The sequence below is a fragment of the Protomyctophum parallelum genome (genome assembly GCF_964188405.1).
Source record: "Protomyctophum parallelum genome assembly, chromosome: 3".
Taxonomy (NCBI): Eukaryota; Metazoa; Chordata; class Actinopteri; order Myctophiformes; family Myctophidae; genus Protomyctophum; species Protomyctophum parallelum.
The window spans coordinates 28,403,936-28,422,502 of record NC_139698.1 but is presented as its reverse complement, the minus strand read 5'-3'; the positions used below and the strand labels follow the sequence as shown (position 1 = coordinate 28,422,502).

At 40.4% G+C, this 18,567-nt stretch overlaps 1 protein-coding gene across 1 annotated transcript; it reads left to right on the top strand.

The window, feature by feature from the left end:
* Positions 1–3,479: 3,479 nt before the first annotated feature.
* LOC310856631 (pancreatic secretory granule membrane major glycoprotein GP2-like) lies at positions 3,480–17,736 on the top strand (the record flags this gene model as incomplete). The annotated part of the gene is made up of 12 exons (XM_083762102.1): positions 3,480–3,627; positions 3,784–3,979; positions 4,420–4,582; positions 4,936–5,081; positions 5,523–5,765; positions 6,007–6,137; positions 12,472–12,555; positions 15,512–15,620; positions 16,787–17,029; positions 17,249–17,408; positions 17,503–17,572; positions 17,717–17,736. The coding sequence occupies 12 exons, from the start codon at positions 3,480–3,482 to the stop codon at positions 17,734–17,736; spliced, it is 1,713 nt and encodes a 570-aa protein (XP_083618228.1).
* Positions 17,737–18,567: the final 831 nt, after the last annotated feature.

Below are 18,567 nucleotides of genomic sequence, written 5' to 3'. Positions count from 1 at the left end.
CCCTATGGCCATTTATTCCAAGGAGTGTTTTTTGTGCAAAACTAATGCTTGGAATGGATTCAGCATCATGAAAACCCCCTAGTTTGACACTGATTATTTTTCCATATAGGTTGTTAATGGTATGGTCAGCCATTAATCATGATTTGTTCTGGTTTGGCAAACATTTGCTCATTTCCCAATAGCCTAGGGGCATCATAGGGGCATCATGAAAACCCCCTAGTTTGACATGTCACATGCTACTTAAAGCATAATGACATTTTTAAAATTTTGTCTTATATAGGATGTTAATGGTAGGATCACATATAAACACCTATAAAACAAATTGCTCAATACCGACAGCCGGTCAGCAAGTGGATTCATGAATGTATATTTACATGTCCCGATACTGTATCGGTATTGGATCTGCCCTTATTTGGTCATATCGGGTCATATCGGTATCTGCGAATATGCCAGTCTAACCACAGATCTGACACAGGGGTAAGGGTGCACATTTGAGTGGACTTCAAAATTTGATTTTTTTTCGTTTTGTATTATTATATTATTCTCTGGTATCGGTATTCGGTATCGGTATCGGCTAACACAGAAATTGTGATATCGGGATCGGATCGGAAAACGGAAAAAGTGTACATCCCTAATTTTAGGCCAATAAAAAAGACTATAGGATATACCCACGTTAAACAAAAGAAGCCTGTCAGCTATCAGCTCAATAACCCACACCTCCCATCTAGATCTCCTGGCTGTGTACAACAAAGGCATCCTTTATGTACCGACTGTCTTTGACCAACCAATGCCGCTAGATTCATTAGAAAGATAAGATATGATTGATGCATGAAATCATAAAAAATAATACTGTGTATACTGACAGTCACGTGTTGTACTCTATGAGCACAACTAAGGCTTATAAATTCTCGAACATGACCTCCAGAAGCTAAGAGAGAAGCCTGAGTACGAAGCACGAGAACAAGTTCCCATGAAGTGGTGATTTTCAGGTGTGGTAACATATTTTGTAATGAGAGCCTTAATTTCTCATTAAGTAAAATGTTCTACCTCTGCAATGAACCAATCATTTGCATTGAGTCAGTAATGTTAGTTTTCCTTACAGGGTTGTAGTCTGTCTAAGAATATTGTTTGTGTATTTTCAACAGGTTTGTGTCAGATCTCCAGGATGTGGACCATGATGAGAGTGTCAGCTGTTCTGGTGGTTCTGTTCATACAGAATGTTAGTGGAAACAGGGCAGGTAAACTGACTCTAATGTCCTCTAATTGGTATATGATATTTAACATTAGATGGGTGTTCTGCTTGGTAGTCTTATTACATGAACAGCCTTAATGCTAAATCAAGCATTCAATCAGCTTGATCTTTACACTTGTTTTCCTTTCAAGAATGAGGAGAATGTATTTGTTACTGATACAGGTAATTGAATCGTCACATATTGAGGAATATCGTTAGCCTCATAGCATAATTGCTTAAGTCATGTTTTGGCCAAATTGACATTTCTGCCTAACTCTACTCTCCTAACACTTCTGCTTTATTATGCCTCACTGCCTATGTCCTCAGCCTATCAGAATGCTTGTTACATTCCAAAAATGAGTAGGCAATTATGCTATTAGGCTAACTTGTTTGACTTAGGCGGAATGATTTTGAATGCAACAAGCATTCTGAGAACAAAGGCAACTAGAAAAAGTGCCCTTCTGGGCACAGGTCTCCACCAGGTTATCCACAGATCCGTGCAGTTAGAGGTAAAAACACTTTTCGGCCAGTTATAGCGCCACCTTGAGGCTGAGTTGAAATTGTTCATGTGGCATTTGGTCCTCGGCCTAGTGGGAATGTGCGTGCACAATTTCACGGAAATCACGCGATGTGTTCATGATTTGCAGCATTTTGTTTGAAACTGAGCACTCCTGTGAACTTTGGAAGCCAATCTTAACCAATCAGGATGGAGTGTGAGAAATATGAAAGACCGGTTTGGTTGAATGGCTCTAGAGAGACTGTGTACCAATTTGCGTGATGTTTGGACAAAATCTGTAGGTGTGCTGTGCAAAAACCTGTTTTGCACAAAGCGGCCTCCTGGTGGCGCTATAACAGGCCGTTCTGGAAAGTTTGGGGCAGAGGTTCATGGTTGGCATCCAGGGAGTGTGTGTGCAAAATTTGGCATCGACCGGGTTAACGGTGGCTGAGATTAGCTGGTCACGGACGGACGGACGGACGGACGGACACACGGACACACGGACGGACGGACGGAGTGCAAAACATACTCTCCCCATGCCTTCGGCTGGTGGAGACAATAAGGCAAGATGAATTAGCAGTGTTAGGTGTATAGAGTTAGGTAGATATAAATTAAGGCAGATAAGCATGATGCAAAATGACGGCGGTTGACGGGCCCGGGAGAACAATAACGCGACACGAGACAGTATCACGCTAAAAGGTTCACACAGTTTATTACACACATACAGGAAATATATAGAGCTGGATCCTAATGACGTGACACAACACTTGAGACATAACAACCGCTACTGCAACAAGCTGACCTTGCTGTCTGAGATGTCTCCACTCTCCAGTAGCTAACTATAAAGTATGCTACAGTACAGTACATAATACATTATCAAGTACACTGTGCTCTCACGTACAAGTACACAGCCATGGGCGATCAGATTACAACACGTAGGACCATGTAAAAACTCTGACAGTAGTCCCAGAGATGAGCAATATTTCAACTGGGGGATGGTGAATGCCTTATGCATTGTACGTGCATTGTGCAAACTGGTTTCTACACACACACACAGGTGGTCTCACTTGTTTTTTCTCTCCTCTCCTCTTTTCCTTCTTCTATAGACATTGCTAACGCAAATATTGTTTGACCAATTTTTATGCAAGGTATTTTATCTCTGTTCTATTCTTATTATGTATTAATTATTTTTGCTTTATGTTTCTTTCTTGCAGTATTGTCTCTGCCTCGGGGAAGAGTGGGTGGGTATAGTGGGTGGACGGGTAGGAAATGAGGGGTATCTATGCATTACACAAATGTATGTTTATATGAAAAAGGACACCACATGGGAGCGGGAGGGGGAAAAAACAGACAAAGAAATGTATATGATTTAGGCAATTATGCTATGAAGCTAACGATATGTAGCAATAATTAACACAAACTACATGTCATTGTCATACTAAGCTACTACTACTAAGCATAACTTTAATCTCTATATGAATGATCTCTCTGTTCAGCTGAATAACGTTAACACAATCTTTGACGGTGCTTGCCGCTAACAAGTCTAAAAGGACAGAGTTTATCCAATTTAGCTCATAATGATGAAAATGAATACATACATACACTTAAATACAATATTGACCTTTAAGCATAATGTTCACAACTGTCAAAATTGATAGCCATAATGAATGACTAATTCCTTCCACAGGTCCAACCGTCCTCAGCTGTAAATCATGTCATGATGAGGCTAAATGCCTGGAGTCACCTGTCAAAATGGAGAGAGGCGACACCTTCAGCCAATCAGTGTCCTGTGTGTGTAAAGATGGCTTCGTGGGTGACGGCCTCACCTGTTACGATGTAAAGCTCTGCAGTGATTCCTCCTGTTGTCACCAAGGTTACAGATGGTCACCAGAGAAAGGCTGTGAGGATATTGATGAGTGCTCCCTCCCTGAGGCACCCTGCACCCATGGCTCTCAGGTCTGTGTGAACACACCTGGCTCCTTTGAGTGCCTTGTGCATCCCTCCAGGTACAGATCCGGTGTTCAGTTCTCCTGTGGCAACGTGGTTTGTCCATTAGGTCAGGACTGTATCAACTCTCGCTGTGTCGATCCCTGTGATCACTACACAGTACTGAATGACACCTGGAGAGCGACAGATTTCAGTGAAAGTGACTCATACTGTGACAGGAGGAGTGTCAACTTTCAAGGGTGGTATCGACTGTTCCTGGGGCAAAGCAGTGCCCAGATACCAGAGACATGTGTGGAACAAAGCCGGTGTGGAACATATATTTCTCTATGGATGTCACCGCCTCATCCTGCAGTGTCAGATAGAATTGTACAGCGGAGCATTTGTGGCAAGTATCAAGGTAACTGTTGTAATACGGTTTATCCTTCACTTCCCATCCATGTCAAGAACTGTTGGAACTACTATGTCTACAAGCTTCTACCACCACAAATCTGTAACGTAGGCTACTGTGCAGGTAAAGTGATGTTCATGAACTCATATGTAATGTAATATAATATTGTTAAACATCTTTGGTGACGAAGGCTTGAGTGTTTGTTTACGATGCGTTGTAATAACTCTGAAACCTTGCTTTTACCTCCCTAGATTTTATCATCTAATTATCCTCAACCCACTCAGTTACTATCAATCCATCTGTTTCAGTCAGTCATCACCCTCCGGCACCAGTATCTCAACTCATTTGTGGTCGGAGTCAAATCCAAATTGGGCTGCATCTGACTGTCCTGGAATCCTCTGGTCTGAATGGATCCTCTGGTCACCTGGCCGACCCACAGTGCTCATCTTTCACAGAGCGTGATGGAACAGTGTGGTACCAAGTGGAACGTCAGGCTGACACCTGTGGGAACATATTGACGGTGAGGATTTGTCTGATAACTTGTTTTTTTAAAGGATTTGTGTATGTATGTATGTGTGTGTGTGTGTGTGTGTGTGTGTGTGTGTGTGTGTGTGTGTGTGTGTGTGTGTGTGTGTGTGTGTGTGTGTGTGTGTGTGTGTGTGTGTGTGTGTGTGTGTGTGTGTGTGTGTGTGTGTGTGTGTGTGTGTGTGTGTGTGTGTGTGTGTGTGTGTGTGTGTGTGTGTGCGCGAGCACATTTTTTTAATGTATGTATGTATTTTACACAATGCATTTGTCAGTCATTCTGTTTGAGGTAGATATTGGTACATTGTTTCAGGTGGCTATGATTCAATTCCTTTAACATCCTTCTTTCAGACCAACAACACCCATGCCATCTACTCCAATAGTTTGTTTATCTATCCTGCAAACAACATCTCACTTCCTGAGAGTATCCCCTTCTCCTGTGTCTATCCATTGGCCACAGAGACCAGCCTAGATGTGGCTGTCAGACCAAACCTTCAGTAAGGAAACTATTTTCTAAATAGCAATTAAATGACAGTGAAATTGCAGTAATTGCAGTACAATGAATGTGAACTGCATTTCACCAAACAGCCTCAATACAGAACTGTGAAAAGGCAGACAAATGACAAAAGTTCCAGATTTAATGTGTTTTGAATGGTTCTTCATGAAGTCATCTGCCATTGTTATAATGGCCTCTACTTGCTGCCGTACAAGAAGAGACTAGTATTACATTTCCGACTTCAATTTGTTTTTCTGTCATACTTTTATCTGCTACAGAAACTATTTGTATGCCACATTTTATACATAGTTAATGTTGATCATTAATGTTTTTTTTTTCTCCAGTTTGCACTTAAAAATGTCTGCTAACAGCCATGCAGCCACATGGGGCCGAACCAAACCACATACAGTTTCATCCTTTAAATGCTATGTTTCCTTGACAGGCTTGAAGGTGGTATTTCAGGTGTGGGTTCCCCAGCCAGCACCTCCATGTCCTTGTTCCAAAACTCCAACTACACAGAGCCTTACCCAGCAGGTCCAGTCACCCTGCCAGTGGGCTCTGCCCTGTATGTAGGAGTATCTGTAGAGGAAACAGATCCAAGGTTGGTGGTCGTTCTGGACGACTGCTACGCCACTCACTCCTCCAGCCCTGATGACCCTACGCGACACTTCCTCATTCAAAACAAGTAGGTTTCATTATTGTGCCACAATAAACAAGAAATGAAAGAGAAGGTTAATTGGGTGGGAGTGTGGCAAGGGGTATAAGGTATAACTATGATGTGCTTGAGGTGCTTATTATTACTACAGTGTATGAATGTAAAATGGTAATCCTTCAAAACAATAAATGAATAAGTAAATTAATGAATCAATAAATTAATGAAGAATGAGGGATGAAATAGTAATGATGTATTATTGTATTTTATTCAGGTGTGCTACCGACCGTCGTCAGGTGTCAGTGGTTGAGAGCGGCTCTTCCCTCCAGGCTCGTTTCTCTGCCCTGCTCTTCCTGTTCCATGGAGACTACAGAGATATCTACCTTCACTGCAGCCTCCACCTGTGTGACCAGAGAGCCTCCTCATGTTCTCCTGTAAGTTTCAAACTTTCTTTCCACACTGTTTCACACCAGACAGTTAAGTCAGTAGCAAACTGTATGCTTACTACTATTCCTTCACCATTCACAGGTTTGCTCAGGGAGGCGTCGTCGCTCCGTTTCCACATCCTTCAAACCCATCACCATTGGACCAATCAGCTGTGAGTATCAAGAACAACAATAATAACAATAATAATAATATTTTATTTTATTTGTGTTGACATCTCAATATAATTAAAGTTGATATAACATTTGTTTTTGTTTTGTTTTCTCTTTGCATTGGATCTTTAGGGGACAAGCTAGTGGAGTGAACCAGTGAACATCTTTAAATGATTCCAATATATTCCATTTGCTTACATTTTATATGATGATGACAAATGATGATTTATTTTTGGTGTGTAGGATTCATAAATATGCTATAATTAATCTAATGATTAGGTATAACTAATCATTAACAAGGTTTCATTTCTTTTTTTCTGAAAAAACTAAAACATACCACAAATCAATAATTATGATAACAATTAAATGGTATTTTGATTGATTAAATAAAATGCATGGAATGGCAAATCTGTGTCTGCTTCTTTAAGGTTCTAGTCCCAAATAAAACATTTATGTAAATGTAGAAATATGTGAATGCTCAATGATAAATAAATAAAAACATACGTATGTAGCCTCAAAGTTTATAAAAGTGCTCTAAAATAAATAATGGAGTATTGTAAGAAAACACACTGATCATTGAAAACATATCCTTGACATCAAGTATGTGTGTCATAACTAAATAATAGTGAAAAAACAAGGTGATAAGGTGACTGACAAGTACTTTATAACTAAATAATAGTGATAAAACAAGGTGATAAGGTGACTGACAAGCACTTTTAAACATCAACTGTGTATGACTATGAATCCTCCCTGAGAAAACATCCTTCTCAGTAGGAGGAAAGACCTACGATAGGGCTTTAACACTAGCCAATCAAACAAATGATTAAAAACAAATTAATAAATATAAATGATTTTTATAATTTGGCTTTATTTTGTTAGGCTAAGTGTTCAACACTGTCTGCTGCACATATAATGCTGAGCATTGCGAACTTTGATCCATTATAAATGTCTGTACATATATTTGCTGTTACTGTACTTTGTCTTCTTGCATTTGTGAGGAAAGGATATAATTGGTTCTATAGCGGCACTCAGTGGTTACTTTCAGCCATGACACTGTCACACAGAAAACATTGAAGTTGGCAAACTGAAAACGCTTTAATGATGGAAAAACTCAGGTAGAACAACTGGCAAGTTTGGATCATTAGCCTACAGTTAACAGCAGCATCATTTCAGACAGAGACGGTGCTACAGATTAGTTAACTCATTAGAAATTATGTCATTGCATGTGACACAGGTGTGTACGTACTGCCATAGTGCCATCTCAAGGTACAGCCAGGGCCAAATTAGCCATTGGGCTGGTGGAGCCGGGGCCCCCAATTGCAATTCCCATGACAGATCAGCTTGCCTGTGGATAAACACGGCCCTGTTCATAGCACAACATAGACCTTAGCTCTGGTCCATAGCCAGTCTCATTAATTAGCCGAGGTGGAATCAGTCTCTCAATCAAGGCCATACAGAGAGGGGAAGGGGTAACCTCGCGTCACCAGACGTTCCAACTCGGAGGAAAGCCTGGTCTGTACGTGTTACAAAATCGCTGTGTGATTCGATCGGGAGCGGATGATATCTTACATCATGTTGTAGTCACTGCAGGTTTGTAGTAGTCATCAGACTGGAACCACAACCGGAATAAGAACTACCCAAAATAATTTCCCGCGATCATAATTTTAGGGCCTACCAAATAAAATAGAATTTCCACGTGGGTAAGGTACACAGATGCTAAATAGTCTCTAGAAAGTACACTCACATTTATATTTATTTTGTATAAATAAAATCAGCGAAACTACACACATCAAGGATTTTATTGGAGGCACTCATCTCATGCTTCGCCACGCCTCTCAGCCGTTATAAAATAGCCTACAAGGTAAACTCACACCTCTTGTGGCTTATTGCTTTATAAATACCAGTAGAAGAATAAGAAGAAGAAGAAGACCATTACCAAGACCATTATCAAAATTAACCAAGAAATATACTACAAAAAAAAATGGTCAAACACAGGCAAAATTGTCAAATATCACACACGAAAATGGTTGTATCTCAGTATCTGTAGCCTGACACTCTCATTTTCATTTTGTTTCACTGCATTATTCACCAGAACATATTTTTTGAATGGGCATTGTTAGAGATTCAGGGCTGGATTTTGAAGATGCGTTTTACAATGGGGTAATACATAAATTGCCCTCGCTCTGCGCACATTCGTATTATGAAAGGCATATCGGCCCGTGTTGAACGCACACACATATGGCATACGGCGTTCCTGAATATTTTAGCATTGTGGGAGTGTCCATATGTTAATTATTTTCGCTTTGCGCAATTTGCTATTAAGCCCCTTGACCTAAAAACACTCAGCGCATAACGATTAGACGTCTGACCACCTCATAAACGCAAAAAGCACTGTTTGATTTTACACTTTAGCGGCTCTGGGAGGCTGCTGGAGTGTTGCCATGTCTGTTTATTATAAGCGGCTTCTTTTTCTGTAAAGTTGCTTGTAAATATTGGTAGGTACTAGTTGTGGTTGCTTTTATTGTTTCTAAAGTGGTTATTTGGGCTTTTCTCCTAATGTTGTTTAAACCAGTGATCCTCACACAGCACATTCCCATGTCAACGATCCACAGATGAATGCATTTGCCCAACTAAGGACGGCTAATCCAGATTACTTTTGAAAATAGCAGATCTATACCAGCTCACAATGCATCACATTCATTCATTAAAACTATGAACTCTGACTGCAGGGGGATATATATATGATCATTATAACAATGTGCAAGAACATTTAAAAAGAAGGAAGAACTTCATATTTGTGGACAATCAAAATATGTTTTTTTATTTTATTGTGGTGTAATTAAAATTAATCTGGATATGGCAGACTCACTATCTAGAAAATAAAAACATGGCACTTCATTTAAAATAGGTTACAGACCCCTGTTATATGCGCTTATTTTTATAGACCTATTTACTTGTTTCTATGAGACATGGCAACAGCCTCTTTTTGCGTCTTTTTTTTGTAAAATGTTGAGATTAGAAACGGCCATAATTCTTTAATTTCTCAACCTTAAAAATAATAATAATAATCCTTGGGAAGTTTGCTTTCATATGCTGTATCACACCCGATTCAAGTCTTCTTCAATAAAATGCTACGAGCGAAGACCATATACCATCGGGGCCACAGGCACAGCATTAAGCAGCATCATTCAACTCATTCCTTCATCATGACTTGAATGAAATAAAATATAATAAACGTTATTTTACTGGTGTTTTTCAATAGAAACAAATTATTTTGAGGCATAAAGGTGACAGCATGCAGTGCAATAGGAATAATTAACCCAAATGTGACAAAGTCATGTCATGTCTTCTATGGTGCCAGCCTGAAGAAATGTAATACCACGATCCCCAAAGTGCGCATTCCGTATGTGACATCAGCTGACTGGTAAAGAGAATAGTACGGACATGTTGTTTGGGTACGTCTCAAACACGCCTTAAACACTCCCATGACTAATTCAAGGCCGTTTTGCGCACTCCACGGGGTGTCGAAAGCGCTTCTTAACATGCTTAAAATTGCTATATGACTTTCCACACGCCCCCAGCTCATAAAACTGTAATATTATATGTCATATTATATGAATTGCTTAATGGAGCCCTCAGGGGCTAGAGCCAGCTACTGTATCTGTGGACTGTGGAACAGAGTCAAACTAAATGTAATGCCTCAGTTCATTATTTTTGGGGGCAGCATGAAAAGTGTGGGAAGCCTTGGTGTAGAAGTACACCATGCAAGGCACCAACCAGAACATCAGGAACAATTAGGGGTTCAGTGTCTTGCTCAAGGACACTTCGACACTAACTCTGGGGGAGCCCGGGTTCGAACTGGAAACCTTGCGGTTACCATCCAGCCACTCTAACCCTGAACCACCGCCGCCCCTACTATCAGAATAGAGCTTTAACCTTTTATCGAAAACCTTTTTTCAACCAAAACATTTCACACTACCTATAAAGTCCAGCCTTCAAGAAACAACCAGTTGCAATACATTGCAGCGGTGTTGCAAAACGGTGCCATTTGGGATAATGGTCGCAAGAATTTCCAAGGAGTTGCAAGTAGTTGCAGTGATGTGGACTGGCTTTAGGTAAAACTTAACCTCCAGGCTTTCCACCTCGGAGGAAAGCCTGGTCTGTGTTACAAAATTTCCATGTGGGGGTGTTGTGCTAATTTGCTTATTTCCATCGAAATAAGTGGTAAAGTGTGCCGCTTGGGATATTATTTACATTATGAAGAGAGGATATAATACAAAAAATATATAATTTTGAGCGATGGAAATAAGCGAATTAGCACAACACCCCATATCCCCATTCAATTCCCATTCAATTCATTTAGGGCTTATGGTAGGGGAAATAGCTAATAAGGAGCTTTTAAAGATATTTTTTTTGCGGCTTACGCCTTTTATTGATTTTTTGAAGGGACAGACAGTAGGCTGACAGGAAACGGGAGAGAGATGGGGGATGACATGCAGTAAAGGCCGTGTCGGGTCCGGGAGTCGAACCCGCGGCACACTGCGACTGGATTACCAGTCCGGTGCCCAGACCGTTACGCTACGGCCTGGGCCAATAAGGAGCTTTTGCACAAAATAACACCTGACCTCTTTGGTGGGGACGTAACAACTACAAAGAAAGGTAAGAAAGCCTTTTATTATGGAATTTTCCTTTAACACTGAGGATTTTACTTAGACTATGAATGGCAAAAGTCCTCTAACAGTCCATTGGACTGTCCTTCTGTTTCACGATATGTCTGTTCCCTGTTTAACACAACATTAAAAAAAATCTTATTTCTTTAAAATGTTCAATGATGTAAACAATTTCGGGCCACCCCAACATATTCTCACTGAACTGGTCACATATATGTAACACTTGGTCAGGACCTCCTCACCGGTCAAAGCACTGAAGCCTTTCAGTATAGACCCAATCACCTGGCCATGCAGACTTAACATTGGAAAAAGAAAACATCAAATACATTGAAAACGAATTGAATATTGTCTCAGTCGGGTAGAAAACTAATTTTGTCCAAAACTGTTTTTAAATTAAAAGGTCTAAAACATTGCAATCATTTGACACATTTACAGTAAATGGGATTTGTCAATCCACATGTACAAACTAAGTAACAAAAGAACAATAAGAACTCAGACAAAGTGAGACGAATGTTCTCAATAAAACAATAAATCAAGATTAGAAGCGTCAGATCTCTCAATGATGTTACATTATCTCTGTCTTCATAGGAGTGACCTTGTTTCCAGGTTTCACGTTCATGATGAAATCTGCAGGACAGTTTTTTCCTCTGTTCATTCATTTTCCTAATGACAATGGATAATTTCCCCTTGCAAATGCCTGAAGGTTAAGCACAAAGCAGATAGATGGCTGCAAATGGAGATCAATGTCATAAACACAGGTTACCCAGCAAATGCCTAACATGTAAACGAGGCAACAAGGCAACTTTGAAATGTAACATGTAACCCTTCCTGTGGGTCTGGAAGTTCTGGGGACCGCCACACGGAGTTGCACACTTACTTCACACGGGTGTGATTTTTTATTTTGTATGCAACCACCAAACAGCAGCTTAGGTTGATTCAACTTAGACAAAGATGGTGCAGACATAGGTGCTCAACAAGGTAGGGTCTGCCATGAATCATGATTTCTTCTGGTTTGGCAAACATTAAATCCAGCTCCTATAAAGGTCTCATGGCTGCGTACACCAAAGGCATCCTTTATGTGCCGACTGTCTTTGACCAACCAACGCCCCTGGATGCAAGAATTATGATGACTTAGAAAGATAAGATATGATTGATGCATGAAATCATAAAAAAGAATACTGTGTATACTGACAGTCACGTGTTATACTCTATGACCACAACTAAGGCTTATAAATTCTCGAACATGACCTCCAGAAGCTAAGAGAGAAGCCTGAGTACGAAGCACGAGAACAAGTTCCCATGAAGTGGTGATTTTCAGGTGTGGTAACATATTTTGTAATGAGAGCCTTTTCTACATATGTTATAAGTAAAATGTTCTACCTCTGCAATGAACCAATCATTTGCATTGAGTCAGTGATGTTAGTTTTCTTTACGGGTTGTAGTCTGTCTAAGAATATTGTGTATTTCCAACAGGTTTCTGCCAGATCTCCAGGATGATGAGAGTGTCAGCTCTTCTGGTGGTTCTGTTCATACAGAATGTTAGTGGAAACAGTGCAGGTAAACTGACTCTAATGTCCTCTTATTGGTATCTATGATTTTTAACATTAGATGGGTGTTCTGCTTGGTAGTCTTATTACATGAACAGACCTTAATGCAAAATCAAGCATTCAATCAGCTTGATCTTTACACTTGTTTTCCTTTCAAGAATCAAAATGAAGAGAATGTATTTGTTATCGTTATCCTTAATTGAATCGTCACATATTGAGGAATAATATGTTAGCCTCATAGCATAATTGCTTAAGTCATGTTTTGGCCAAATTGACATTTCTGCCTAACTCTACTCTCCTAACACTTCTGCTTTATTGTGCCTCACTGCCTATGTCCTCAGCCTATCAGAATGATTGTTACATTCCAAAAATGAGTAGGCAATTTTGCTATTAGGCTAACATGTTTGACTTAGGCGGAATGATTTTGAATGCAACAAGCATTCTGAGAACCAAGGCAAGATGAATTAGCAGGTTAGCAGTTAGGTGTATAGAGTTAGGTAGATCTAAATTAAGGCAGATAAGCATGACTTATGCAATATGAGTGTTGACGTATAGGCACTTTTAAGTACAAAAAAAAGAAGGGGAAAAAAAAGCCCATTTTTAATTTTCTCTTATCAGAAAACATAAAGAATATGACTTAAGGACCATGTAAAAACTCTGACAGTAGTCCCAGAGATGAGCGATATTTAAACTGGGGGATGGTGATTGCCTTATGCATTGTACTGGTTTCTACACACACACACAGGTGGTGGTCTCCCTTGTTTTTTCTCCCCTCTCCTCTTTTCTTTCTTCTATAGACATTGCTAACGCAAATATTGTTTGACCAATTTCTATGCAAGGTACTTTATCTCTGTTCTATTTTTATTATGTATTAATTATTTTTGAAAAAACAGACAAAAAAAGTATATGACTTAGGCAATTATGCTATGAAGCTAACAATATGTAGCAATAATTAACACAAACTACATGTCATTGTCATACTAAGCTACTACTACTAAGCATAACTTTAATCTCTATATGAATGATCTCTCTGTTCAGCTGAATAATTGTAACACAGGTTGTATGATTGGAAACTCCATGGTAAACCATCTAATGTACGCTGATGATTTGGCAATACTTTCTCCCAGGCTTTCAACAGCTGCTAAATGTATGCTCTGACTATGGGGTAGCGTATGATATCAAATATAATGCCAAAAAGAGCGTAGTAATTGATCTGCAGGACGAAAGGGGATAAAGACCTCTCTTTTCCCTCCTTTTATCTATCTGATCAGGTGTTATCCATTTGCAGTAAAGCCAAGTATCTGGGACATGTGATAACTGACCAACTGTCTGATGATGAGAGGGGCATGGTGGCACAGTTGGTAGTACTGTCGCCTCACAGCTAGAAGGTCCTGGGTTCGATTCCCGCTCGGGGCGCTGTGGGTGCTGGTGGCGTGTTTCCTCCTCCGCGTCATCAGTGCCCATACCCGAAGGCGGGGTTGGCGAAAGGGCCTTTCTGTGTGGAGTTTGCATGTTCTCCCCGTGTCCCCTAGGGTAGATACCCTCACAAAAACATGCAGTAATCCTGGTCTCTAAACTGCCTCCCCCTGGCCAGCCGGGGCGCCTGATGGAGGGGAAAGGAACTGGTTGGAATAACGTGTTCCTTCCACGCGCTATGTCCAACCAGGGAAACTCCCCCCTGTCAGGTGTAAAGGAGCAACTTGGACACTCAATCATGAAGGAAGAATGAGTTAAGTCCGTTGCTCTCCCCAGGTTGGCGGAGGGTGTGTAGAGCCCAGGATCACATTAGATGATTGACACAGGGGTGAAAAATGGGTTACAAAATCGTGGGATAAAAAATATATATTAAAAAAAAAACTGTCTGATGATGAGGATCTGTATAGGCAGTGCCGTATACTGTATGCTCAGGCGAACATGCTGGGAGGCTGGGGAGGAAATTCCACTCATGTTCACCTGAGGTTAAAGTAAATCTCTTCAGAGCATACTGCACTTCCCTGTATACCGCCCCCTTGTGGGTTAAATTGAAGAAAGCAAGCATGTATAAACTGCAGGTTGCCTATAATGATTGCATGCAGAAATTGCAGATATTGTTGAAAAAGCCAAAGGTGGAGCAGACAGTGCAAGTGAGTTATACTGTAGTGTGGGAGTATACACTTTTCATGCCTTACTGAGAAACTTATTGTATACATTTATGTGTCGGCTCAATGAGTCTCAAAACTGTAAAATTATGCTGCTATGGTAACCCCAGTTTCAGTAGCACTAGGTACCGGTCTGCTTTTTGGAAGCACTGGTTTATTGTAAAATTTATGTTTTTATGGGTTAGGGGTGTTTCTTATCTGTATGTAGTGTTTTATGTTGTCTGTTTTTATTGGACCCTGAGTCTGAACAAATAAAGTTGATTGATTGATTGATTGATATATTATGGTTGAGTTATGATGTCAGTAGCTTGGACCCATGTGCAGGGATTGTAAGCTTTGACAGTGCTTGCCACTAACAAGTCTAAAAGGACAGAGTTTATCCAATTTAGCTCATAATGATGAAAATTAATACTGTCAAAATTGATAGTCATAATGAATGACTAATTCCTTCCACAGGTCCAACCGTCCTCAGCTGTAAATCATGTCATGATGAGGCTAAATGCCTGGAGTCACCTGTCAAAATGGAGAGAGGCGACACCTTCAGCCAATCAGTGTCCTGTGTGTGTAAAGATGGCTTCGTGGGTGACGGCCTCACCTGTTACGATGTAAAGCTCTGCAGTGATTCCTCCTGTTGTCACCAAGGTTACAGATGGTCACCAGAGAAAGGCTGTGAGGATATTGATGAGTGCTCCCTCCCTGAGGCACCCTGCACCCATGGCTCTCAGGTCTGTGTGAACACACCTGGCTCCTTTGAGTGCCTCGTGCATCCCTCCGGGGCCAAAAGATCTGGTGTTCAGTTCTCCTGTGGAAACGTGGTTTGTCCATTAGGTCAGGACTGTATCAACTCTCGCTGTGTCGATCCCTGTGATCACCACACAGTACTGAATGACACCTGGAGAGCGACAGATTTCAGTGATGGTAACTATCGCTGTGACAGGTATGTCAACTGGCAAGGGTGGTATCGACTGTTCCTGGGGAAAAGCAGTGCCCAGTTACCAGAGACATGTGTGGAAGAAAGTCGGTGTGGCACACATGTTCCTTTATGGATGAAACCGCCTCATCCTGCAGTGTCAGATAGAATTGTACAGCGCAGCATGTGTGGCAAGTATAGTGGTAACTGTTGTAATACGGTTTATCCTTCACGTCCCATCCATGTCAAGAACTGTTGGAACTACTATGTCTACAAGATTCTACCACCAAACGCCTGTCAATTAGGTTATTGTGCAGGTAAAGTGCAGTGTTCATAAAATACTAATCTGTAATAATATAATAATATTACTAAACATCTTTGGTGATGTAGATTGTAGAAGGATTGTCTGAAACCTTGCTTTTTCCTCCCTATAGATTTTATCATCTAATTATCCTCAACCCACTCAGTTACTATCAATCCTTCTGTTTCAGTCAGTCATCACCCTCCGGCACCAGTATCTCAACTCATTTGTGGTCGGAGTCAAATCCAAATTGGGCTGCATCTGACTGTCCTGGAATCCTCTGGTCTGAATGGATCCTCTGGTCACCTGGCCGACCCACAGTGCTCATCTTTCACAGAGCGTGATGGAACAGTGTGGTACCAAGTGGAACGTCAGGCTGACACCTGTGGGAACATATTGACGGTGTGTGTGTGTGTGTGTGTGTGTGTGTGTGTGTGTGTGTGTTTTTTTTTTTTTTTTTTTTAATGTATGTATTTTACACAATGCATTTGTCAGTCATTCTGTTTAATTATGAGGTAGATATTGGTACATTGTTTCAGGTGGCTATGATTCAATTCCTTTAACATCCTTCTTTCAGACCAACAACACCCATGCCATCTACTCCAATAGTTTGTTTATCTATCCTGCAAACAACATCTCACTTCCTGAGAGTATCCCCTTCTCCTGTGTCTATCCATTGGCCACAGAGACCAGCCTAGATGTGGCTGTCAGACCAAACCTCCAGTAAGGAAACTATTTTCTAAATGGCAAAATGACAGTGAAATTGCAGTAATTTCAGTACAATAAATGTGAATTATTTCGCACTTAAAAATGTGTCTAACAGCCATGCAGCCACATGGCCAAACCAAACCACATACAGTTTCATCCTTTAAATGCTATGTTTCCTTGACAGGCTTGAAGGTGGTATTTCAGGTGTGGGTTCACCAGCCAGCGTCTCCATGTCCTTGTTCCAAAACTCCAACTACACAGAGCCTTACCCAGCAGGTCCAGTCACCCTGCCAGTGGGCTCTGCCCTGTATGTAGGAGTATCTGTAGAGGAAACAGATCCAAGGTTGGTGGTCGTTCTGGACGACTGCTACGCCACTCACTCCTCCAGCCCTGATGACCCCACGCGACACTTCCTCATTCAAAACAAGTAGGTTTCACTATTCAGCAGATGGTTTGTGTCACAATTAACAAAGAATGAAAGAGAATTTTGGTTGGGAGTGTGGTATTGGGTACCGGTATATGGTAACTATGATGTTATTATTAGATAGTGTCTTTGTATGAATGTAAAATCCTTCATAAATGAATAAGTTAATTAATTAATGAAGAATGAGGGATGAAATATATTGATGATGTCGTGTTATTCCAGGTGTCCTACCAACCGTCGTCAGGTGACAGTGGTTGAGAGCGGCTCTTCCCTCCAGGCTCGTTTCTCTGCCCTGCTCTTCCTGTTCCATGGAGACTACAGAGATATCTACCTTCACTGCAGCCTCCTCCTGTGTGACCAGAGAGCCTCCTCATGTTCTCCTGTAAGTTTCACACTTTCTTTCCACACTGTTTCACACCAGACAGTTAAGTCAGTAGCAAACTGTGTGCTTACTGCTATTCCTTCACCATTCACAGGTTTGCTCAGGGAGGCGGCGTCGCTCCATTTCCACATCCTTCAAACCCTTCACCATTGGACCAATCAGCTGTGAGTATCAAGAACAACAATATCAGAGACAGTATTTTATTTCATTTCATTTCATTTTATTTTAAATGTGTGGACATCTCAATATAATTAAAGTTGATAACATTTGATTTTGTTGTTCGTTTTCTCTTTGCATTGGATATTCAGGGTACAAGCTAGTGGAGTGAACCAGTGGACATCTTTAAATGATTCCAATATAATTCCATTTGCTTACATTTTCTAATGATTGCATGATTTCATGAACATTTGTTTTTGGTGTGTAGGATTAATAAATATGCTATGATTAATCTAATGATTAGGTATAACTAATCATTAGCAATGTTTAAACAAAAAATCTGAAAAAACAAAAACAAACAAATCAATAATTAAATGGTATTTTGATTGATTAAATAAAATGCATGGAATGGCAAATCTGTGTCTGCTTCTTTAAGGTTCTAGTCCCAAATAAAACATTTATGTATAAATGTAGAAATATGTGAATGCTCAATGATAAATAAATAAAAACATACATATGTACCCTCAAAGTTTATAAAAGTGCTCTAAAATAAATAATAGTTAGGAGTATTGTGATCACACTGATCATTGAAAAAATTACCTCAAGTATGTGTGTCATAACTAAATAATAGTGAAAAAACAAGGTGATAAGGTGACTGACAAGTACTTTATAACTAAATAATAGTGATAAAACAAGGTGATAAGGTGACTGCAGGCAAGCACTTTTAAACATCAACTGTCTATGACTATGAATCCTCCCTGAGAAAACATCCTTCTCAGTAGGAGGAAAAACCTACGATAGGGCTTTAACCCATTCTGAACGGGCACCCATTTTGGTGTCAGCGTCATGTCGTGCTTTAGCTATTTAAAAATAGCAGATCTACAAGCTCATATCGCGCCACCGAGTGGCGCGATACGAGCTTGTAGGTCTGCTATTTTTGAAAAATCGAAGAGCGACTGACATTTTTTAGAATCTGATTTCAGGTCAGAATGGGTTCATCAGA